At 49.1% G+C, this 25028-nt stretch overlaps 1 protein-coding gene across 8 annotated transcripts in view; it reads right to left on the bottom strand.

The window, feature by feature from the left end:
* The window catches only part of HNRNPM (heterogeneous nuclear ribonucleoprotein M), a 31814-nt gene extending 8302 nt beyond the window's left edge, over positions 1 to 23512 (bottom strand). For 2 of the 8 annotated variants that reach the window (XM_045290365.1, XM_045290362.1), the window contains exons 1-12: positions 23373 to 23512; positions 15775 to 15944; positions 9210 to 9262; positions 8272 to 8279; positions 8096 to 8189; positions 6975 to 7166; positions 6266 to 6419; positions 5554 to 5603; positions 4542 to 4602; positions 2579 to 2680; positions 1515 to 1559; positions 997 to 1074 (exon numbers count right to left, since the gene is read on the bottom strand). In XM_045290365.1, the coding sequence (XP_045146300.1) occupies positions 997 to 1074; positions 1515 to 1559; positions 2579 to 2680; positions 4542 to 4602; positions 5554 to 5603; positions 6266 to 6419; positions 6975 to 7166; positions 8096 to 8189; positions 8272 to 8279; positions 9210 to 9262; positions 15775 to 15944; positions 23373 to 23485 (1120 nt within the window). In that variant the 5' untranslated portion in view covers positions 23486 to 23512. Of the gene's footprint in view, positions 1 to 996; positions 1075 to 1514; positions 1560 to 2578; positions 2681 to 4541; positions 4603 to 5553; positions 5604 to 6265; positions 6420 to 6974; positions 7167 to 8095; positions 8190 to 8271; positions 8280 to 9209; positions 9263 to 15774; positions 15945 to 23372 lie in introns of those variants that run through there. The other 6 variants (XM_045290364.1, XM_004717337.3, XM_004717336.3 and 3 more) reach the window with 6 other exon arrangements.
* Positions 23513 to 25028: the final 1516 nt, after the last annotated feature.

A 25028-nucleotide genomic window follows, 5' to 3' on the forward strand; every position in this document is an offset into this window, starting at 1 on the left:
CGCGCACGTGGATGGGGTTGGTGCGCATTTTTTCCCTCCCTGAAAAAGGGGTGGTAGACCAAAGAAGTTTAATAAGTTGCAAACCTAGGCTCAATAGCCTGGTTCAAATCCCAGCACCACTACTTACTGGCCCGAGGCTTTGCCTGTTTCCAACAAAAGACTAACAGTACCTACAGATACGTGGTTCCAGCAGGGAGGGCGCTAGGACCTGTATCATGTAAATCCTACATAACGAATGCTGCCAACCACAAGTCCAGCAGTTCAAAACCAACTTGCTCCTCAAGAGAAAGATGAGGCTGTCTGCTTCCGTAAAGCGTTAGTCTCAGAACCCCATAGGAATTGTGCTACCCCGTCCCATAGAGTTGAGTCAGAAATGACTCAATGGCCAGTTTGGTTTTAAATCTTACATAAGGCACACAGTCCAAATTTCAAAGACCCCTCATGGTGTTAGACATTGGGCTGCTAAACCCACACGGTCAGCTGTTCAAAACCACCAGCTGCTGCATGGAAGACAAGGCAGTTCTGCTCCCAGGAAGTTAACAGCCTCAGAAGCCTCAGGGAGCAGGTTCTCTTCCTCTGCCCTCGGGGTCACTTGGGAGTTGAAACTGACTCAATGGCAGTGAGCTTATTGTTAGTATCTCTGCCCACACCGAGAGCCAAAGAGTCAATGGCCAAACCCTCAGCCCCCTGGGGAGACACAGACATAAAAACTTCCAGAGAAATGGGAGCCCCTTTCAGCAGACACAAGGTTGCCAACAGCCCTGGAGAGACCTGAAGCCTGACCATCTGAAGTTTCTTGACCAAAAGGGCCCACTTTCATTCCTTGATGGCTGGCTTTGGAGACACATGCTGAGGGCTGACAATGACAGTCACAAGCCTGGCTGGTGGAAGTGGGCCTGCAGCCTACAAGGTCTGCCAGAAACCAAGAGCCAGCCAGGGGGGAGTGGGAGGGTGATGTCAGGGCATGATGTAAGCGTGGAGGCAGCAGAAGCTTACCGTTTATTCTTCCCATGTTCATGCCAGATCCGAACCGGCCCATGTTCTCCATGCCCCCACCAAAGGGGCCCTCCATGCCTGCAACAGAAGTCAGCGGGTTAGGGTACTCCCAGCGCGGCAGCCAGGTGGGTGGCTCAGGTGCTCCAGTGGGCACCTGCTGACAGGAGCCTGCCAGGTTCAGGGCTTTTGGGAAACAGAATGCTGCGGCCCTGACATCAGCCCCTCGCCAGCTGTACAAAGCCCATCTGCTCCAGCCCCTCAGTGAACAGACAAGCAGAGCGGCGTCCAGAGAGAAGGGTCTGCCCAAGGTCACAGAGCTGTCATTGTGGTCTGGCCAGGAGCCACGACGCCTGCTAGAGGGATCAAGAGGTGGGGGGTGGGGAAGCAACTTCCAGACTACAGTGACGTGAAAAACCAGTCGGCATTTCATGCAGGGCTTAAGAGATAAAAAGAAAGGGAGGGGGGGGGGAGCCACACCTAAAAGCAATTACATTTGGACTTCAGTTTAAATTTCTTACCTCCCATTTTATTTATTCCAAATCCTATGCCTTCCATTCCCATTCCTTAAAAACAAAAATCAATGCAAACTAAAATTACGAAAAAGCCGGAAATGGTCGAACTTAAATGCACAAGAAATTCCAAGCCAATAAATAAACAAAAAATATCCCCAATGGCATTTTGAATAGAAAAAAACTTTAGAATTTCAACTGTCAAGGGACGAGAGTCCAAGGAAAACCAGGGCCGGCAGTGCTACCTCCTAGCCTGGAGGGTCTGCACCAGGTGTACAATGACCTTGTTAGGAGGGGCTTTGTAAGCACAGGTGGTGAAATAGACTTGGGCATAGACTTGTACACATTTCCCTTTAGAAGCTTGTTCAGGATATCCCTTTCCAAAATACAGTCCTCAGAGTTAAATAAAGGCACAGAGGCCGCCCTCTCACCAGGCTTGCTAACTAGGCTGAGATCCCGTGGTGCCATCAGGCAAGTGGGGAGCCCATCTGAGGTGGCAGCCCACAGGGACATGAACCAGCCCCAAAGCTGGCAGCCAAGGATGGCAGGATACAACGGGGCAACGGTGGGGCTGCCTGTCCACACGCCACACAATGCTCAAAGAGAAAGAAGGAAGCTTCTGAAAAGCTTACAGCCACAGCTTTCCCTATTTAGGGAAAGTGCCCACCTCAAAACAGAGTAAAAACCAATGGGGGTGGGGGGGTCCCGATACGGAAAAAGACCAGGGCATTCGGTGATCCTAGACCGGCACTACCAGGCAGTGTGACCTTGAGCAAAGACCAGCTCTCTGGCTCACCTCTTTTCACTGTCGGCGGAGCTATCCCTATCTCAGCTCAGAGGGTGTCGTGAGGATTAAAAACCCAAAGGCAGAATGGCTTTGGAAAAAAAGGTTTGACTCGGCATAAATACAAAACAGTGCCCTTTATCAAAAGGAAGCAGAGTTGACTAAGAGATTTTGTCCCAATGAATTGTTCAATAGAACAACGAAATGCCGTTATCCCAATAAATAACTGTAATAATAACTATAACCCCATCTCGTGTCCATCTTCCATCAGCAGCAGTACAATTCTCACCTGCAGGGCCTATGTTTCCCATGCCGATGCCTTTGTTCAGGTGATTGGCATCAATGGGCTGCCCTCCAGGTCCTAAGCCCATACCAATACCACCAAGTCCATCTGCAAGAAAAAAGCCCAGAGGATAAAACCCCTTCCTCACAAATCCTCAACCTCAAAACAAAAGAAATGGTGCACATTGGCCTGGCAGCCCTCACACTCTAGTTTTGAAGGCATTAACTTTCTTTAAAAACATGCAACAATCACAAGTAGAAATTTGTGGCATATATTTATTTAAAAGATTGAGCATTCAAAACAAACACACCCCAGCTCACCTTCAAGTGACACGAGAACCCACAAACAGCCCAAATAGGAGGTACCGAGCGCCCATTTTGTTTCCCTAAATCACGGACCAAGGAATGCCTGATCCAAAAGGGGGATGACTCACAGTATCAACCCCATCGTGGCAAACGACACAAATATGCCTACCTCCCAACTGGAAGTCCAAAGGACTTCTCTCCTGTAAGAAACAAAATGCCGTCTCCAGCCAATTAACACCCTCTGAACATCCCACTCCTGAATTTGCTGTGGGGGTTTTAATGACAGTGAAGTTAGTATTGCTAGAAAATGAATCTTCCTGCCCAGAAAGCTCCCCAACCCAAGGGCCCACACTACCCACAAGCCCCCCAAACAGGAACCGGAGCCCAAGAGACATAGCGAGGGCTCCCTCGATGCCAACAGCTAACAAGGTCTTGGCACTTGCAGTGTTCTGAGCAAGTAGGTCTGAGGAGCAAAGGGAGAAGAGAAATGGGAGCAGAGTTCTGAAAGTTCATTAAAAATGAGAAAGAAAACACCTTGCCACCAGCTTCCAGAAATTTCCTTACTCAGCCACTGTTTTTAACCGCTTAGAACTGGCAACATGAGATTGTCACGGTTACCTCTTCCCCAAAGGCCTCCAAGTCAATGACTAAGTGACTCCCTAGAGGCCACTTCAGACCAGGCAGCCGTCACCTGCTGGACGCACCAAAGTCAACAGGAACAGTACCCTGCCTCGAGGCCACTGACACTTTACTTGGGAAGAGTGTGACAGGAATTAGTGTAGCCCTTCTGGAAATTGTGCTAGCATGCAACACTTGCCCTCAAAAGTTCCTTAGGGCCTCTACAGTCCTACAGCGCACAAGCAGTGGAGACGCCATTTCTGAGAGGTCCTGGGCCTGAGCACCTCAGACCAGAGGCACTGTCGGTCTCTCCTTGGGAGTGACCCACCTGGACTGGTGGGAGCCGTACCTCCCCCGCCCCACCTGTGGAGTGCCTAGGATGTTACTCAAACACCACTTACACCTGTGTGGAGACCAATCAGTCTTCCCTGTCACAAGACAGGTTGTTGCCTAAATAAAAAAACTTTCTCTTATGAAATTTCTGTCACTGATACAACTTGCCTGTCATTAAAAGTACACATCAGCGGTTTTCAGAACTGTGTAACCACCATGAAACAGTCCAGAACATCTTCACCTTGCACAGGAGAAACCCCGTATTGGGGTGCAGTTACTCTCCACCACCACTGCCCCACCCCGGACTTGTGCTCTCTTCCCTCCATTGTGGATAGGACAGAGACAAACAAACAAACTCTGTGTCCCTCAACATGATGCTGCCAAGGTTCCCTCGGGTAGCAATGGACATTAACACCCAGGTCCTGACAGATTTTTTTTTTTAAAGGGGGTGGGAAGCGGTGTTCCACTGTAGGGCAGTGGCCCACACAATTAGTCGCCTGTCACCAATCATCTGGACCTTTCCCACAGCATCTTCCTCACCCTGAGAGCATAATGGAAAAGCACCTTGGGCTTTCCTTTTCCTCAAAACCTTTGCTGCTCAAGAGAATCAACAGCTGAACGCCCACGGCACAAGTGGATGCGTCTTTGTAGCGCACTCTTCCTGTTCATGTAAATCAACATCAAACGCGAAGCCCTAACAACTCAACACTTACGGGGCAGCTGCTGAGGGCGCTCCGGAGGGAAAAAGTCGGCCTTGGGCAAGGCCCTTTCGTCCTGAGGGAGAGAAACAGTCTCAGCAGTCGCCTTAGTTAGCCTTGCCGTGCCGGCACCTGCCAGCACAGCCCACTGACAGAGAGGCTCTAGTGAGTGCCACCGAGCCCACCACGGGCGGCTCATGGTGCCCCATGTGATGGAACAGCCCAGAACAGCCCCACAAGACTGTCCAGGTGCCAATCTTTACAGATCCCCAGGTCTTCCTCCTACAGAGGGTCCGGTGGGGGTCCGGGCTGCTTAACTGACAAGTGGTTCAGTATGAGAAGGCCTAGCCAGGTCCAAGGCACTGAGAGAGTGTAGTGGCTACCTTCTGTGCGAAGGGTGTGGATAAGAAGACGACACATTCAAGTTACTGGGGGCCGGTAGGGTAGGGTAGGGTGGGATGGGGTGTATAGGCGCAAGAAGAGTGTGGGTCACACACTTCTGCATCTGTCCCCACTCCGGCTTCTGAGCCACGTGGATCTATTCTCCAATGTTCAAGTTATAAACAAAACGAGGACTTCCCCTGCTTGTTTTCTCTTTCCTGAATTGACCGTCCTTGGGGGCCCACCCCCAGCATATGCCAGCCATGCTTGAGAAGGACTCTGGCACAAACGGCAGGCCTAACATTGGAGACTGAAGCACGCCAGCAGCCCTTCAAAGGCTGCGCGAATCCCAGGTTTCATCACGTTTACAAGCAATCCTCACACCCCAGACACTGGAAACTCAGGAACACAGCCACCCCGTCAATGTCCCACTGGCTAAAGCAACGCGCGTGGTGGCAGCCTGACCATGCCTGGAGAAAAACCTCTCTGAGGAAGCAAGAGCTGAGGGTGCTCAACCACAGGTTTGAATACCACCCCACTGCCAACTGAACATCACTGGGCCAAGCGGACTGCATGGGCGAGGTGGCACTCTTCATAATCTCGCCTCTGCTAAATTGACTCAATAGGAAGAAATCCTTTCACTTACCATTTTCACATGCATCGGTCTATCAAACAGCAGTTGACCATTAAACATGGCTGGTTATTTTCATTAAGGCTCTTTTTTGTCACTGAAAACATCCAAAAGGAGAGAGAACTTCATAGAGAGAGGCAGTTCTTCCCACTGTGAGCTTTGCTGTAACACCACCTCTCTGTTAAGCAGCAGAGCAAACTTCAGACTAGGCCAGTTTTGGAAGGATGCAGGTTGCCGGTTTCGGCTTCACTACTTGGGGTCTTTCAGAGTTTACCACCATGTTCAAGGGTAGGACTCACCATCATGAACAGGCATACAATGCATCCATGTGGGCTAAGCAGCCTGGGCAAGGAGAACTGCTAGGGAGTGGGGGCACCTCTTCCAGAATGACACTACCCACCAGAGACAAAGGGCCTCTAGGATTTCCGTCTGAAATAATGACATTTCCCTCTCGTCTGGAATCCCCACTTCAAATGTGCAATTCCCCAAAATGATGACACTCAAGAAGTGAAGGCCACAGCCTATTTTGTATCCTTGCCTCTGCTGACACAGTTGAACCACATCCCCTAGAGAGCTTTCACGCTCCCATCACGCCGTGCCACCCTCCCTGGGCTCATCACATAGAGGATGGAGGTTCACTCGGGACACCGTCTCTGCCTCTCAAACCTGGGCTGCTGACTAAAACAGCAGCCCAGCCACGCTGCGCTGAGGGGCTGGGAAAGGATACAAATGGCTTGCACAGCTTCGATGGACTGTTCAAAAGTCACAGTGCCTATTCCACGACTTTTCCCATCTTTATCTTCAAGAATGTCTGCTCGGACCACCACACCAGCCATACTAAATACTTCCTTCAGCTTCTTCCAGCCAACTTTATAATCCAGCTAAATGAGGGAGAGAAAGGGGGAAACACCTCACTGTAGAAGTCGCCAGAAAAATCCCTTTCTACTACAGGAGAGGCATGCTGCATTAGACAAGCCACAGAAACCAAGCAACTGCATTGGCATTTTGGAAGCTGTGCCACTTTAGGTACAGTCTTCTTATATTTCTAAAATTACTGTGCATTTTCTGAACATGAAAAAAAGAGGCCCCCAAGAGATGCTTTTTGTCTGCCCTGCCCCATTTTCTTTTTAAAATACCCAGACACAGGCTCACGTACTCTTACTCAGAGCCTACAAGGCACAAAACCAGCCCACAGAACGTGCAGACCTAGCGGCTGCCTTTCTGAACCCGGGTAAAGCTCAAGGAGCAGAGACCCACAGTCACAAGCTGGTGAGCCCCGGCTGTAAGCCTAACTAAGAAAACACCCACAAAGGCTAGATGTGAAATAGTCCAACAAGGGAGCCCGCAACCCTGCTGTGGAGCATTTCTTTTCAAAGGTCCAAGCACCTCCCCCCATTCCCTTCCCACTACTTTAGACAATGTTGCCATGTACTTACATTTGCTACAAATACTGTGCTTCCGAGTCTTCCGGCCTGTAATGCATGGATAATCTCATTTGGGATGTTAGGATTATTTAGGATACTGGGTGGGATATTAATCATTCCTGGGCCACCAGGTCCCATACCCATCCCACCGGTCGTAGCCATCACCTTTTGCATTGCTCTCCTGGCATGTTCACCATCAGGGTCCTAAAACAAGCACAAAAGTTTGGCATTTAACAGAGCCAGGAGCACCAGAAAAGCCAGATTTGCACAGTAAGGGCTACTCACAAAAACCCAAATGAACTAAGCTAAGAGCCTACGAAGAGTACCAGGGAATACACAACTGCCAACTGAAATGCTATCAACAGGGGCTTTGATAGGGTCGACTCTCAGCAATGTATTAATTTATCATCTGTCTAATTCATGAATGATTTTTCAAAATCTTTGAACAGTTCTAAATCATAAAGGGGCCCACACCCTCCTAGTTTTGTCAGAGGAGAAAAATCAGTTGGATGCTAGCAAAGCTCTGTCCTTCACCAAGGCCATCAATACACAGAAGACCTGCATGGCCCACTCCCTCCTCCCTTAGCTCTGAATAGACTGCTCTTCCTCCCAAGTAAAACGAGGCAAAAACAGGCCGAGAGAGTTTATTGCCCCAAACCCGTCTTCCTGATAAGTGAAAGATACTTGGATTATGTAGGCGAGAGAATTTGAGTAACCACAAGCTCACTTTTAAAAAGATAAACATTGGCCAAAGGTTAAGCCGTGGGCCCATTTAAGTTGTGGGTGCAGAATCACTGGGTGGTGTCAAAGGGAGAGGTTCAGGGCCACCCCGAAATTGCTTGGAAGAAAAGTCTGGCTCCCTACTTTAGATAAGATAGCTCTGCTCGGACATTTTGCGCTTGTCATGGGTCTGAATCAACCCCTCAGCAACTGGTACGGGCTGGGTCCCTCATTTGCATAAACCAATCAATAATTAGGCTGTCTGAGAAAACTAGGCCAGCGGCTGAGACAAATCCCAAATGTGAGGCAGAATGTCAGTTTCAACACTCAGCCCTGCTGCAGATCCTCGTGAGACCCACAGGACGAGTACGGCGATCAGAGGGGACTCAATGCAACACGGGGCAATGCCTTACTTCTTTGACCTTCAGCGGTCTTCCACTCAGACTATGCTTGTTTAGAACTTCAGCAGCTTTTTTCATGCTCTCTTCCATCTTGAATTCAACAACACTGTGGAGAGACAAGAAATGAGTGAAAACAGTCCTCTCCTTTCGAAACTTCAACCATCAAGAAATAACTAGATGATACTTACGCACATCCCTTTGGGTGACGCCACAGACCAGTCAGAACAGCAAGAAAAGGGGGGAAAAAAGAAAAGAAACCGTAAATATCAACGAGTTACAAATTTTAAAAGTGATTTACGTAACAAGGTTAGTTTTTGTAATTAATCTTGGTTTTGTTTTGAATTCACCTTTCTAAGGGGAAGCTGACCAGTGTCTTGCCTAGCACTCAACACTGATAAGAAGCTGGCTCCTTAAGAATGGCCCACGTCCTGCCCATCACCAGCCTTACACTGCAGCTTCTAAAGGTCTAGTAAGCAGACCTGAATTCAGGCTCTCCGAGAAATCGCACCAACTTTAAATCTGCTCCCCTGTCCTCAGTCAGCTTCTTACCGGATCCTACTCCTCTGAACATCCATTCCTGCCATGAGGTCAGGTCACCCTGTTCACTTAGTCTAAGCCATTCTATTGCGCGACAGAAAATCGTTGATGTTCACTTTAAACTCTGCCAATTGTAAACATTTGAAATGTTTGGTTTACAATTTACTGGCTCAAAGGCAATTTTTCGGAATCTTTGGGTCACACAACTTTCAAATTCAGCAAACAACCAAGAGTGACATTTTCTAGACAAGAACACACGTTTTACATTAATATACCACCGCTAGAATTCCATGCATAATTCACACACAGCCAATTCCTCTATTAACAAAGAGACAATGCTACTATTGGGCCCCGGTTATCCAAATTGGGCATCCAAACAGAATACCAAAAAGCTATTTGGCCAGCCATTTGGAAAAGCCGGACTCCCCTTGCAGGTCCCCTCCCACCCCACTCAGATGTTGGGCAAAATCAAACATGTCTGCTCTAACATGAGCACTCACTGCCTTCCTGATTGCATTCGATTCCACGCCACCATACAGTTACATTTGTCATGTAGTAAATCCACAGAAGAAATCTCTCAAAGACTTACCCTTGACTTTCCTTCAGCGTCCATTAAGAGCTCCACGTATGTTACCTCACCAACTACAAATCAGTTTCCAGACGACACATAAACCAAGGGAGAAAAGCCAAGAAAACAATGGGAATTTAGAACAATCATCAGCAACCTTGTATGGAGCCTCTGCCTTATAAGAAAGCCCAGAAACACTCCATATTCTCTAAACCACCAGACTAGGCATTACAGGTGTGCAGTAAAAGGAGGGGCAAACTCATGAACAAGAGCTCCAGGATTTTCCTCCCACAACAAGCCACTGCACAGAGGTCCAAGTCAGCTTCCCTGTCTGGAAGACTCCTGCAGGACGAGAGGCAATCTAAATCTACAGGAAAGGCATCTGCAGGCTTCACCCTCCTGGGGACGGGAAGGACGGTTACACACAGGCGTCCTGGTAAATGCAGGTCCACTGTGTACTAGCTGCCAGGTCACTAAACTGAGCTCAAATACTGAAACACAAGGATGTGCTTGTGTGTGGATAGGCCCCTAAGTGAGTACACGTGTACTGGGAGGCAGAGCCAGGATGGCTTCGTGGGTGTGCAACCTGTACTAGCACACGGACCCGTGCTCATTCTTTTGTCATCTTGAAATATTTCTCCACAAAAGGCCCCAGCATTTTGCTTCTGCACTGGACTCCTGAGATTCTGATGTTGGCCCTGCACGCCTATCCTCCTCTCCCCATCCCACCCTCGGCCCACAATGATCAGTGCTCGCCTCCTATTTGGAAACACACCTGGATTTGCTCCCATGGCTCCAGCTAGGCCTCCTTCTTGTTGCCTCGCCACGAAAGGGCACACAAATCAACATTTAGGGCCCAATTTGCATCTCAGATAGTCAAGCAAACTCACACAGTTACAGTCGACCTGGGACTGGAAACTGGACCATTGAACTAACAGACTCGACCGACAGGTTTTCCTCAAGGTTTGGATTGCCAGTGCACAACGACCCTAACCAATTTCAGAGCTCATCACAAACATCACTGTCCAAATGGCCGTTGGACCTGACGATGGTACAGAAAATATAACCTCAGACTGCTAACAGGGAGCAAACCAGCTTGAAACAGATGCTCCAGAGGCAAAGGAGGACTTTGAGTCACAGGTTTATTGTGTGAAGGATGATTTTGCAGTGAAAGCCATCTCCCTCGGAGTCTTCAAATTTGGCTTAGCAGTATACGGGGAAGAATCCACTCCTGCCTACTCCTGCCCACTCCTTTCTTCAACAGACACTACAATTAGGGGAACTTTAACATCAATATAGTAAGGAATTGAAATTAAACATAAGATCCAATTATTATTATTTTTTTCTTAAATGAAGCCAACACTTTAAAAGGCCTCGTTTATTCTTTATTCATTTATCTACGCCAAAGCCAGGAGGCCACACCTAGACAGTCGGGCCAGCCGAATCTGATCCCTTGTCCACACAGGAGCAGGAGCACTGGGCACAAGCCAATCCGAGGGTGAGAAGTCGGTGCAGAGAGTGAAGGCAGGACACAGATGGGTTGGGGGCAAGAGATTAATTTTCAGAGTCCCTATTCCGATGGGGCAAACTATCTAAAAGGCCACAGCCAAGGGACCATGTATGGAAAGTACGGCATTCCCCAGTAGGGGTGGCCATCCCTCAGGTCATGTTGAAAGCCATGTATTTCAAGCAGCAGCCTTTTGAAGGCCACCAGTCCTAGTCTCTACTTTGATGATCGGTTGTGTGAGTAGCAATGAATCAGTGAGGTCTGGGTCCAGGTTTATTTTCTAGGCACAAACCTAACAACTAAGTATCCAGACAGCTGGAACTAGTTTATTGCCAAACTCAAATACTGTATTTGCAAAGTTTCTACTCTGTATCCATAAAGCTACTTTATTAAAAAGCTGTTACTGTAGCCTAGAAGCCTAGCAAGTCCAAACCAAACTTTCCCCTAGGGTCATAACCATTTTAACACAAAGTCAGGCTTATGTGGAAGAACACAACTTCAATCCTCTCTACCAAAAATTTGCTTAAAACGATCTCTCCTTTCTTTCTTCTCCAGTGGTAAGTTATTCAGTAAAAAGAACTGCAATGAAAGAGATTTGACTTCCTGTCAGTGTGGCAGAGCAGCAGCCAGAGGCAAGGACGTGCCAGTGAGACAGGAACTGTGAAGGCTGTCCCAGGAAGACCACTTCTTCTACAATAGTGCATTCCACGTCCCCTGGTGGTGCTGTCAGGTAGACACTGGGCTGCTAACCCACACGGATAGCCATTCAAATCCAGAAAGATGAAGCTGTCTGCTCCGCCAAAAATGTACATCCTTGGAAACCCTGGACAGGCAGGTCACTATGAGTCAGAATCGACTCAATGGGTTTGGTTGGGCTTAGGTCCACAGTCAAAAACCTAGAGGAATATTTGCCCAAGTACCCTCACAAGTAGTGCAATGAAGTTTAAGACAATTCCTCCTGCAGGTAAAAGAACCTAGGTTAAAACCCCAAACCCTGGAACTTTTAACCTCAAATGTTTTATCTATTTGAAACCGCTCTGTCTTTAGCCAACATTTAATCAGATTATTTAAAATGTTGCCTCAAGAATGAAATTCACCAGCTGGAGAAGCAGATGAGCAGCAGCAAAGCAGCAGCTAGCCTTGAAGGGGCCGTTTGAGCCTCACACTCCCCCCACCTACCCTGGAGCTACTGTGTACTCACTTTACTTCCCCATTTACTGCTTAAGTCTGAAATGGACCCCAAAACAGGGGTAGAGGCCAGCACTTCACTGCAGAATTCAGGGTGTGAAAAGGGAAGGAGGTGTGGTGGCGCGATGGAGCAGGTGGAGTGCCATGCCTCTAAGCACACAGACTTCCTGGTGCACCGAATATACATGTGCCTTCTAGTTTGGAGGGTTCCATGATCATTTCACTTATAATTCAAAACGACAGCCTATGCTGGCTTCATAGCCACCTCTGAAGGATTAGAGGCCACAGGAAACCAAGCAGGTGGCCTTCACGTCTCCGACAACTGAAGCCAAACACGCAGCTTTTCAAACAAGAAAAAATAGGAAAGGCCTGAGAAGACTGGGGAGGGGAGAGCAACTGCCCCCCACCCTCCCTGCAGATGGGTCTCCCACAGAGGCTTTCTCAGGACTATATTTGCCCTCCGGCCTCAGTTTCTGGTCAGCTGGGATTTGAAACTTACTTCAAGTGCTGCAGTAAACAGTAACAGAAGGATTAAGTGCTTTAAAGAAATCTCTGCTTACACATATTAGACTGACTGCTGCTAAACTTGGGATTGACTGTGAGTAATCGCCACCACTGACCTCCTTGTCTTCCTCACCCTGCTCTCGCTGCACCGCGCCTGCCTGTGCCCACGCCCAGGCCTGCCTGCGCTCCCAGTCCCTTTCCTGGTTAGGCCAGGCGGCAGGAAGACTCTTCATCCAGGCTTCCCAGTCTCAAGCTAAGACAGCCCAACACTAGTTCACTTTAAACTCTCCAGATCACATTCTGCTCAAAAACCCTGTTGTGTCTCCAGTCATTCCAGTCAAGCACCTGCAGATGAGCGTCTCGTCAACTGGCTAGCGCACGGCACAAGAGGGAGCATGGAATGTAAGTCACTTCCACAGTACCAAGGCTGGTCAGCGACCTCCAACTCAAATTTTACCCCACTGGCTCTTTCTTTCTACATCCAGTAGGCCTCAATCCTCCTGCAACCACTGTCCCAGAAGAACACCACACTGAAAATATAAGCAGCCAGAGCAAAGGACAGAAGAGGTGCCCTTTATTTCCCAGGCCCTGCTAGCAGGCTGGGGAGCAGGGATGCAGCTGAGTGCTCAGGGCTGTGAAAGAAATTCCTGGCCATACAAGAGAAGGGCAAAGCATGGCTCAGAACAATCCTTCTCTTTAAAACCAGCAACGCTGACCTCCTGATGGCACCACTGAAGAACTGGACTCTTGAAGCCAATCAGGTGGCCCTATCCAGGGAAAGGCTATAGTGACCTGTGCACATTATCTATGGATGACTAACAGGGCCTCCTAGGACACGGCTGGCCGCTCAAATGAAAGATATAGAGCCTACACATGGAGGGAGGAGGAATGAGAAAGAAACCAGGAGTTGAGGAGAGACACACGACAGTCTCATGCACAGGTCTCTTTGGGGAAGCTGCTGGCTTTCCCAACTCAGAGCTAGCCGGTCTGAGAGACCACCATTAAGCAGAACAGCAGCGGAAGAGGCAGTTCAGATCTTTGGGTTGAGGACAACTCATCCGAAGTCTTATGCCACCAGAATAAGGGCTTTATCTCACTCAGGATAGACCAAGAGTGCCGCATTCTGGCAGACCAAATGCCTGGTTTGCTCACGTGAGGGATTCTCTCGAGACTAAGGCATCCAGGGTGCACGTGCCTTGGCTGCAAGTCTTTCCAGCATGATAACAAGTCTTCAAAACCGGTCAGCATGTTTGCAAGCCACATCAAGTAACTATTTCCAATTTCAAATAGTCATTTAACATGTTTGGTACACCAAGACGTGGACAAAAATACATGTGTTTAGAGTTCACAGTGAAGCAATAAGAATGCTTCTTAAGGAGTGAATGTTTTTAGGTTTCACATACGGAATATAGGCATCCAAAAACAAAAACCATGAAATTTCCCACAACTCCTTTTACCCACAATCCAATATTGCTAACAATTAGCGAGCAGAGTAACTGACTTAACCCATGCAGGGGAGCTCTTCACAAGAACATTATAGGGTGAAGTTAGTTAAAAAGACCGGATTTACTGCACACCTGTAATTCTAAGTTACACCACCAGAGAGGCTCGGAGAGGGCCGAGCCCGGGCATTTGCAGCAGTAGTATGCCAAGGGATTGTGAGAACCCGTTTGGAAGTATCGGCATAAACCACCAGGCTGGGCAAAAGAGGAAGCCAAGGCAAACTGCTTCTACATCCAGAAACGCCATGGCCACAGTGGAAGCTGAAGCTTCAAGGCTTCCAGAGGGAACGACTGCGTGGTAAAGCAGCAAAAAAGGTCACTAATTTTCTCCAGCCAGGGGCCCAAACTGATTCCCACACTCCTAAAAATGGAAAATTAATTTGGCCTGCTGTCTCTTACGAACGGCTAACAAGTGCATTGTCAAAGCCACATTCCTGGTTCTTGGAACGACTACTATGCCTTGTTGTCAATAGAAATAGCAATTCAGCAGCTCAACCAAATCCCGAGAACACAAATTTGGAGGTTATTCCAAGAACTCATTCGAATGAGACTCAACTGTACTGTGCATAAAATCTAATTGTGTTGAAGCAGCAGTCCCAAAAACCAAGAACACTGCATCTGGGATGCCACGTGACACGCCCCTCAGACAAAAAGAAACTTCCCTCTTGCCCTAAGAGCATGGGCAGGAATGAGTTGGCTGATCAAGGCCAGAGAACCAATCTGAAACCAAAGCGTTTTCCATCCCTGTCCTCTGGAGACACACCGCATGGGAACAGCCCACAGGCTGCCCGGGGGGAGGGGGACCTGGGGACCAGCGTGCCCTGCATGTCGGGGTAGAGATAAGTGATGGGACAATGATGGCAGGAGGCCGTGCAGAATTTCAAAACCATCAATGCTGGCAGCACCTGTACACATACCAAAATGGCCTATCCAAGTGGCATCTCTGTCACTGAAATGTTAATCGTTTGACAAATCAATCTCACATCTGTGCTCAATTATGAATGATCCCGAAAACCAGTGCCTTTCCATCCTTCAAAAAGACGCCATTGAAGGCAATGTGATTCTAGGCTTCCCTTGCTGGGAGGCCAGCGGGACACCTTAAAGCATAAACAAATGGTTCTCTGTCAAGAGTTCTGTCCAAACGAGGGCAAAGCCTCTCTGAGTGCCACCAGCAGGGCCAAGAATCAGGAGGGAGGGGAGACAAAGCAGAGCGGAAGGGCAGAAGGAAAGGGGACACCTACAGGCAGCAGAGCCTAGGTCGAGGTCGAGGCCCCTGCCCTGGACCAGAATTTGGACAACGGGCTGTGACTGCTGCACATCTAACGGCACCGCAGCATGACAAGGTTGGCACCTTATCTGGAGTTCGCCAACTGCCCTGCTCCTGTGTTTTGCCCCCAGGAAAGTGGGTGCAGGAGCATGGAGGAGCTTAACAGCTTCAATACAAACTCATGTTTTGTAGTTTAGAACCTAACAGCACCAGCTCCAGCAACCGTGTTTGGATCCCAGGAAGACATCCACAAAATTACCTTCCTGCCAGATTTTAAAAGGTTTCAAAAAAATTAAGGAAAAAAGTCTCTCCCACCTACTTGTGAAGAATTCCAGAAAATACCCTTAACACAAAAAGGCTCCCCTAAAGTTGGATCAAAGCCCTACTAGCCACATTGAGTCATAAAATCCATGATGGCCACACAGGGGCCATACCAATCACCCTGTGGGACACACAGGGGCATGACCACCCAAAAGGCCCAGTGGGAGGGCTGCGCTCAAGTCTGCCCGGAGAATGTGCTCTCACGGGAAGAGCATCCACTGACCAGGTGGCCAGAAGCAGCCACAGAGAAGACGACACAGCAGCCTTCTTACCCTGCTCAGCCACCAGTACCATTACCTTTTTCTTTAACCAGGTCTTTAAGGGACTGCCATTTCACATCAAATGGTATGTTTGTAATGAAGGCTCTATATCTCTTAGATGGGTTGGCATATGGCTCAAAGCGATTGCCTCCTCTTTTCATGCCTTTCTCCTTCCTCTTCTCATTCTGAGTAGGCCGTTCTCCATCACTGCATTTCAAAGAGGGGGGGGGGAGAATCACAAAGGGTCCAAGTGTTAGCACAAAGGAAAGGTAATATTTTATTTGCTTGAACAGGCTTACAATTCCACATACACTGACGTATAGAAAAGACCACTGTTGAATTTTTGGCTTGACACACTCAAACAGAGCAGAGATTGGCAGCAATGTATGCCCACCCTCCACCTGGACTTGGCTGTGACAAAGTGTGGTGCCAAGTCCTGCCCAAGGCCTTTTAATTCCATTTAATACCAGGGAAGTTACAGGCTTTCATGAAACAGAAGTAAGAGATAATGTGCACACAGGTCCAAGCTACTAAGTGTCTTCTGCTGTGTAGAGAAGAAAGAAAACCATTCTCTATACACCCCACTCCTTTGGAGCTGGAGAAATCCTGGTAAAGACTTAGCAAACAATCCCACCTTCGGTAAAGAAGGGTGGAAGCCTTTCCGGCCTGCCCCTTCCTGTAACTCTCTCCCTTTGAGTCAGGTGCCACCACCCTGTTCACATGCCTTTCCTAAGCGCTACCAATACAAACTCGTTTCTGAGCGAGGCTAAAAGTTTCAGAAACACAGGTGTCCAACCATGTAGGAATGTACGAAAGGAGGTTGCTTGTGGCAGGTGTGGGGCTGTCAGGGAAGTGTCCACTCAGCTGCCCACGCCAGCTCAGCCTCCCAAACTTCAGGGAGGCATGCAGGACGGTTGAACAGGAACAAGTGCAGAGCCAGCATCCACCTGACTAGAAGTTTCCTTTGGGCACCAGTGAGAATTCAGCAACTCCCAACCCATAGGCTCAAGAGCAGGCTGATACATGACAAAAATGGGAAAAGAACAAAAACAAAAACTTCCAACACTAAGGTTCTGATGGCGCAGTGGGTTACACATTGGGCTGTTCACTACAAGCAGTTTGAAAGCACCAGTTGTTCCATGAGTGAAAAATTGGGACTTTTTATTCTCAAGAAGAGTTATAATCTCAAAGTCACAGGGGCAGTTCGAGCATGTCCTACATGGTAAGTATGAGTTGGTATTGGCTTGAAGGCAGTGAGTGTGGTTTGACAAGACTACATTTCTACAATTTAAGGACCGGCCTTTCTCCAGTCGCCTGTGGGGAGAGGGAGTTGCTCAAACACCATTAGATAGCGGGAAGAGATTCTCTTTCAACATATTTACATGGAAAAAAATCAAGAAGTTAGCAACTATGTTGTTAGCTGCCATAGTCGGCGTCCTATGCAGAACCAAACAAAGCACCGCCAGGCCTGCCTGTGTCAACCTCACAATTGTTTGAACACATTGTTGCCTCCTTAGAACAAACAAACAAACAAAACAGGTCCTGATACCCAGACACAAGGGTGCTAAGAGCCCCAGCAATGGCTTGAGCCCTGAGCAGGTGTAGTTATCATCCTAGTGGGTATGATACACTACCTGACACCAGGCAGAGAATCCAGGCAAGCCAAGCTCCTCCAGGAATGACCTGCACTCCACCAACCGGCCAGAACCTGACCTCCTTCCACACACAGTTGGCAGGTGGGGTAGTTTTAAGTCTACACCAATCCCCCAAATTCCTACAACTCTCCTCGAATGAGAACTTAAGTCTACTCTACTCCCAACAGACCTCGTGAGGCTGGCTGTACACCACAAAGCAAATACCACTGCACAGGTCACCCACCGAGTCCCACAGCAAATCTGTGGAAACCCACATTGCTTAAGTCTCTTACTCTCGGCAGGTGGTCATGAGGAAAGTGTCGGAACAGATGCATAAAGCAAAGATCAATACACATTCTGGGAGCTCCAGAGGACACACAGAAATACAGAGCTGGCTTCTCTGAAAGCGCAGATTACTTTACGATTTATATTTAAACCTTCTGCAACATGGTTGGTGACACTGTAAAGGTTCTTTGTTTTCTAGGATGTCTCAGTTTACTTATTAGTTATCAAATGTAAAGCAGGTAACATAATATACAGACCATATCCTAAGGACATACATTCTGGCTAAAGAACAGACCCAAATCTAACAGATGTTTATGTTTGGTTTGGAATTAATCCATATCATAGGGATCACCTCCAAGAAGGAAGCTCACTTCGTATTATGTTCAAGGTGGGGAACAGAGCATCACTGGAACCAAAGTCTTCTGAGGTTAAGTACCGCACCCTGGGACAGTGCCTTGTAAGTAAAGTGTCAGAATTAGCTCCATCCACTTCATGAAAAAAAGGGTCTTTTGCGTTTTCTGTAAATCTAATAATCGCCAACTCCACTCCTGCCAAAATTGTAGCCATTGATCTCAAAGTTTAACTCAAGAAATGGTATCTGGAAGAGTTCATTTTTATTATGTCCAACTCCTATTTTCTTATCTTCAATTAACAAGTGAGAGGATATGCTTCAGGGCAAAATCTAGCCATAAGATTACTAACACTCAATTCTCAAAGCCTTTTAGAAGCCTAGAAGTATTGCTTTATCCTAAATATCTCAAACTTAGATAGTATAGACGTTAAAAATGAGGCCTATAAAGAACCCAAAACATGGAAAAAGGGGCTCCGCTACACTGTCAGGGAAGATGCAAAATTATCTGACCATACCTCCTAGTATATTACATCATTGTTTCTGTTGGCTACTTTTATGGGAAACATAAGAGCAGTATTTAAGGAATCCGAATGTGAGGATACCTTGTGAAACAAAGCTGTAGAATTGGCTCAACCTCAGTACAGCTAACACTTTGGACAAAGATCATCATTGGTCTGCCCCTAGTCACAAGCAGTCAGCACCAGCACCACCAGCCTGCCCTGAGTGAACGTCACAGTGTCTCCAAGACATTCCCAAATGTGCATGGACAAAGTCACTGCTCAGAACCACTGAAGAACAGCAGACTAAGGGCTGAGGCAGTGGGGACAAGGAGAAGTCTGAAGGGCGATGAGGGCCAAGGAGGAAACTTTCCACATCCTTTATCATGATTGTGATTAAGTCTCACAGGCAGGAACATAGCAGACTGCATCTTAGTTAGTTAGCTATGTGCAGTTTATTTTTACCAATTACACCTCAACTGAGTTCTTAAAGTTTCTAATCATGTTAGTTGAACTGCAACTCTAACTCCCACAGAAAGTAACAAATATGTAATCTTTTAAAGAAACTGAAGCCACAAAGGCTCTACTACCTCCCCCCAGCTAAATGCACAGCCAGCATTCTCAATTGCCAGTGAAAGCGGGCTCTATCTATCTGTCAACCTGCTATTTCACAACACACTCCTAATGCCCCAAACCAAGCCCAACGCCACTGAGCAAACTCCAACTCATAGCATTTCTATTGGTCAAAGTAAAATTTGCTCCCTCTAGTTTCCAAGGATGTTTATCTTCCTACAGGCAGACAGCCTCATCTTTCTCCTGAGCAGCAGCTGGTGGGTTTGAACCACTTACCAGTAGCCCAACACTGAACTCACTGAGCCACTAGGGCTCCTTCACTCTTAAAGACAAGTCTAAAACACTGCTACCTTCCTATCCATAAGTTAGTGCTTAAGATATGGCTTTGGCATTATGTTCCACTCTTAAAATATGAGTTAACTTAGCATGTCACTGCCCTGCCATCCTAGAATTATACTTTGTGTAAACATCAGAATTAACAACACACAAACCAAGGGCTCCACAAAAGGACTGCTGTCTTCACTCTGCAAACAGTGGCCTTGACCTCTCTTCAGCTGCACTCCCACAACACTCAATCCTGGGAAGAGTGTAGTTGGAAGTGGCACCTTCAACACCCTAACATTCCTCTCATTTCTCCAAAGGGATAAAACTCCCTACGCCCAGAGAAGCACCCTTTACGTAAAGAGCTCCCTAGCAGCAGCCCTCTCCTGGAAGCCTTCGTAGCACTAGTGCCCACCAATGTGCCGAGTCAAGCGCTACCTCTCAGGCTCTTCACAGCCTACCAGGAGAACACACACCCACCGTGGTTTCCCAGGGAGGCTGTGAGAATCAACAAAGACCAGCATGGGCAAAAAGCCTGCGTGAAATCTCTGTGGAGAAAGAAAAGCTAAGGCTCTCGAGTCACATGTTTAGGTTTCATTTTCAGTGTACAATCTCTAAGGAAGGACGCAGAGATAAAGAAAGCTAAATCTCCAGGGTCACATGTCTGCATTCAAACCTCGCGCTGCCTTCTCCCTGCTAGGCCTCAGTCCCCTCATCTATAAATGGAGATTCATGCCTTCAAGTTTGGGCCTCTGGGTACACAATAACTCAGGGTTTCAAGTCCTGGTTAGGTGTTAAAATAAGCCAACCAAGGCTGTGGCTGGGGAAACTGAAGACACCTGAACTCAGAACAGACTGTGAACCATGATAGCAAACCACAGTAATGGAAGGGTCCATCTGAGAAGTCAAACCACAGAACAAAAACAACCAAATTCCTGGCATCTCCCTAGCTGTGAAAAAAAATCAAGGGCACAGTGAAAGGTGAGAATGAACTGGCAGTATACATTCCAACAACCCAGAGCTCCTTATCTAACTCCATCCAGCCCACCTCTCCAAACCCTTTTATCACAGTCACTTTTAAAGTACAGCAAACATGCAAAGCCCAGAAAACCTGGTTATTCCATGCATGGCAAGAATACTGTGGAAGCAGGAGTCATCAAGATGGCCTCTCCTGTAGTATCCCCTCAAGTTCTTTAACTTGAGTGCCCCTCCCCTTTTAAATGGCCTTTTCTCAATTGTAAGAGAGGTAGTAACACTGACACGACTCCCCAGAAATCTCTATCGAATATAGATGTTTCATTTGAAAATAGCCAATCCATCTGTTTTCTGATTCAGTCATGAAATTAATCATGAGGGAGTAAATTAAATGGCAGGTTTTAAAATATATAATGCAACATTTATATTCTTCTAAAATTATTCTCCCCCCCTCACCCCCCCCCCAAATATATGCAAGACTAAACATACCTCAAGCCTGCATCTTGGTTGCCTTTGGATGAAGTAGATGCCCCATCTACAGAGACCCACCTCTCCCTTGCAACCTGGGACATGACCAAGCTCACTGAAATCACTGCCCACTCCTGGGAAAGAAACAGGCTCCCCAACGGGGCCTCCAAAAAACAAACAAACAAAAAAAACAGGCATCAAGTTGCTACTTTCTGGATCCTCACAAATGCTTAGGAACTATAAGTCCAAATTCCTTAGTGTACTTTCATTCCCCACAAGCTGATCCCCAGCCTGCCTACATTAAGCAACACACCTTCGATTCTTCATAAATACACAAAGCATATATACACCAGAGGCCCACCCAGGTCCTTTGCCTCACTCCACCTCTTCCCCTCCCTCCTGGAGGGAGAGGGGATGGGGGACGGGACACTACTCCCAACAAATCAGGCTGGGAAGGGGAGGCTACCACTATACTGCTTACTTCAGTCACCACTATAGCAATATCATCCTACCCTCAAGAAATTGTTAGTTCCCCATATGCATGGGCCTCTCAAGAGCTTTGCTTCAAAAGCTTATGTGAAAAAGTTTTCCACAGGCCCTATGAAGATCCAAAAACACCAAACTCATTGCCATCAAGTCAACTGACTCAGCAGCGTGGTGGGTTCCTAACCACAAGATCAGCAGTTCAAAACCACCAGCTATTGTAGGAGGCAGAAGACACGGCTTTCTACTGCACAGTAATCCTCAGAGGCCCACAGGGAGCATTCCATGCTGTCCTACCGACTTGCTATAGGAAGTCCATCAAGGGCTGTCCTAGTCTTGCCTTCAGGTTTTTCACCCTCCAATTAGTATGCCTGTCAATAGAATCTGTCAGACAATGGCTATCCATTTGAAAATCGGTGGAAAATTAAGTTTGAAAAATGGAATCCATGTGCTACAATCTCTAACAGAACCCCTCATCAGCCTAGTCCTAGTGGCTCTCCATCCGGTGATAATGGCTTTGAAAGGGAAAACAAAACAAAAACAAAAGCAAAATAAGAAATAAGTGTACCTTAATAACTCCTTTGTGATGGGGGTGGGGGGTATGTGTATGTATAGTGGCCATCTAGATGTCCCACCCCTGGGTCTGGTGGGAACCCATAAGCCATTTTTAGGGCATGCTCCCATCTGATGGGGGCCACTGATGGGGTTGTCCTACCAACCCCTGGGGACACGTGTGTTCCACGAATCATAACGAAACCCCCATTACCTCAAAACCCCCACCATCCCATTTCAATTCAAAACTGTCTTCCACTAATGAAATCACAAAGTTTCAACAAAAAATTCCGGACAGAAAGTAAGTTGGTCTGGCATTGCTCTCTGCACCCCACCCCCACCCCCAATGTGCCACTAACCCCCCCAATCTGAGGAGACCAAAGGAAGCCTCACTTTTCGGGGATTCCAGTTTGGGGTACAATGGAGAGACCCACTGGTAGTAGTACAAACGCCCATTTACATTCCTCTCCTGCCTCTCTACTGGAGGAGAGAACGGCCTGGAATGTTCTCCCGCCTAACCATTTAGCTGGCATTTACCACGCAGCCACTAACACGCGCCCTAGTCTTCCACATCGTGGGGGAGCCCCCCGCGGGGCGCGGAAGCGCACTTCACAAGAGACCCGTGAGAACAACCCCCCCCCTCACCGCCAGTGGGGCCCCGACTTTGAATCTTCTGTTCCAGAGCTTGGGGAGCGGGTTCCCCCGGGGGCACTAGGAGTAGCGGTGGCCTCCACCAGCGCAATTTTCAAATCCCAAGGGGGGGGGGCGGGGGGGCGGGAGAGGCAGAAAACGTCGCGGGGTCCGCAGATGGGTGCACCCACCCAGTGATGGAAATACGTCCCCCGGTAGCACGGAAGATAAATGATGTGATGGGGGTTTTTTTGTTTTGCCCTCCGTTGCTGTTGGCGTGTCTGTTTCTATGGAGGAGACTCTCGCAGCGGGTCCCATCTCGCCACAAATACCGACTGCGCACCTCAGGGAGGTGGCGCGGGAAGCGGGGGGGTGGGGACCCGGCCTCGCGGCCCTTCCCGACACCCCCCCTACCGTTCCCCGGGGCCCGCCGTGCACTGGGCGCTGCGCGCGCACCCTCCCCTCCCCCACTTCACGGATCGGGAAACTGAGACCCAGCAACCCCGGGGGTGGAGGTGGCGGCGGCCACGCGCCCAAGGTCAACAGGCCGCCCAGCGGGGATCAGATCCGGGGTTCCCCCGGTTCAGGGTCCGCGCCATCGACGTCGCGCGCGGAGACCGGGCCCGAGGCCTCGGCACCGGCCCGAAGGGGCGGGGGGGTTGAGGCTCCAGGAAAGGAACGGGGGACGAGCCGTGAGGCGCTTTCAACGCTGCCCGGCTCCCTGGTCGCCCTCCGTGGACCCCTCGGGAAAGGCCGGACCGAGGCCGCGCCGGGGAAAGGCCGCCAACAGACCTAACGGGGCCGCCGCGAGGTTGTGGCCGGGCGCCACAAGGGGCCCCGGCGTAGGAAAGGGTGGGACACTCACCCCTTGGTACCCGGAGCCCCGTTGCCGCTCGGCACGCCGGGCGCGCCGCTCTCCTCCTCCATTTTGGGCTCCGTCGCTGCCACCTCGGCCGCCGCTTCGACCCCTGCCGCCATTTTCTCCGCGTCCGGGCTTTGTGTGAGGGAGCGGGCTGCGCGCTGCTGCGCCTGCGCGCCCACGTGACCCGGCGCGACCAGTAACGCCCGCTCGCGCCGCGGCCGGCTCCCGCCTCGACCCCTCCTGCCCCGGGCCACGCCCCCGCCGGGCGCGGGCGCAGGCGCAGACGGGAAGCTGCTGTTCATTCGGCCGGCCCACACTTAGGGACCAGCCGCCTCCGCCCGCCTTCCCAGTGTCTACTGGGAGACAGTCCCTTCCGGATCCGATTCTTGCCAGTCTTCTGTAGCCAGAGCTGGCGCAAAAAGTCAGCCAAAGCGCTGTTGGGGAGATTTCTAGACGCTTTCACCAACTAACGACCAAGCGTATGGGTCATAATGGCTCTGTGTTCCAGAATGTCTTCAATTGCTGCCACTGAGCGCCACGCCTTTCATCTGAGGAGGTTCTGACGGACTTGAACTTCCCATCTTGGGGTTAGCAGCCACGCCTGTGGACCGTGTCCACCAGCCAGGGACTTCTGGAAAGTTTACTGGAATGTAAAGGAAGTTAGCCGTATGCCGGCTGCAGAACCTGGGTGATGCAGGAAATGGAGCTGGTGTGAAACGCACCTACTCAGTACCAAACCCCAAACAACTCAGACGCCGCCAGAATCCGTTCCGACTCATCCGGACCCTATGGACAGAGACCTGTCCCTGTGGGCTTCTGAGGCTGTGAATCTTGATGGGAGCATACAGCCTCATCGCCCCCCCGCCCCCCGCCCTGCCCACCAGTAGTGGCTGGTGAGGAGCCCTGGTGGCTTAGTGGTGCCGCTATCCTTTGGGGCTGCAATCGGCAAGGTCCACAGTTTGAAACCACCAGTTGCTCCTCTGGAGAAAGACGGGGTTTTCTATCCTCATAAAGCGTTAAACTCTGGGAATCTCACAGGGGCAGTCCTACCCTGCCCTATAGGGGCAGTATGACTCATCGTTGACTTGCTGGCAGTGTTTTCAAACTGCTGACCTTGCAACTAGCATAAGGTGACCAGACGTCCCGCTTTTGGTGGGACAGTCCTGATTTTAAACAATTTCTCCCGAGTCTTGTGGCGTTTTTAAAAAGTCCCGATTTTTGGAAAGAATGCACGACAAGCTAGAGTATATGGTTTCCAGCTGCCATGTGGCTATTTCACCAGGATATGAGTTTTATCAATGGTGTCCCGCTTTACCCAGGTCAAAATCTGGTCACCTTAATAGCAGCCCACGTGCAGTCCACTAGGCTGCCAAGGCTCCTTTCATCTGTTAAGCACCATGTCTACCTCAGCTAGGTCCAGCCTGCCTCCACCACGCTGGAAACTCCTGGCTCCAAAGCCCCTGACCTCCGTGTCTCTCACTGATCCTGTCCACCAACCAGACACACACACACACACACACACACAGAGCCAGAAACTGAGTATGTGCTCATGAATGTTTCCACGAATTGAGTTCCTGTATATGCCCTGTCTGATCCCTCTGTCCGTGGGGTCGGGGGGTTCCAGCCAAGAGTCAGCTTTGTCCTCAACCCCAGGGGCCC

Source organism: Echinops telfairi, unplaced genomic scaffold (genome assembly GCF_000313985.2).
Source record: "Echinops telfairi isolate 266 unplaced genomic scaffold, ASM31398v2 ScPeMD7_36;HRSCAF=134, whole genome shotgun sequence".
Lineage (NCBI taxonomy): Eukaryota > Metazoa > Chordata > Mammalia > Afrosoricida > Tenrecidae > Echinops > Echinops telfairi.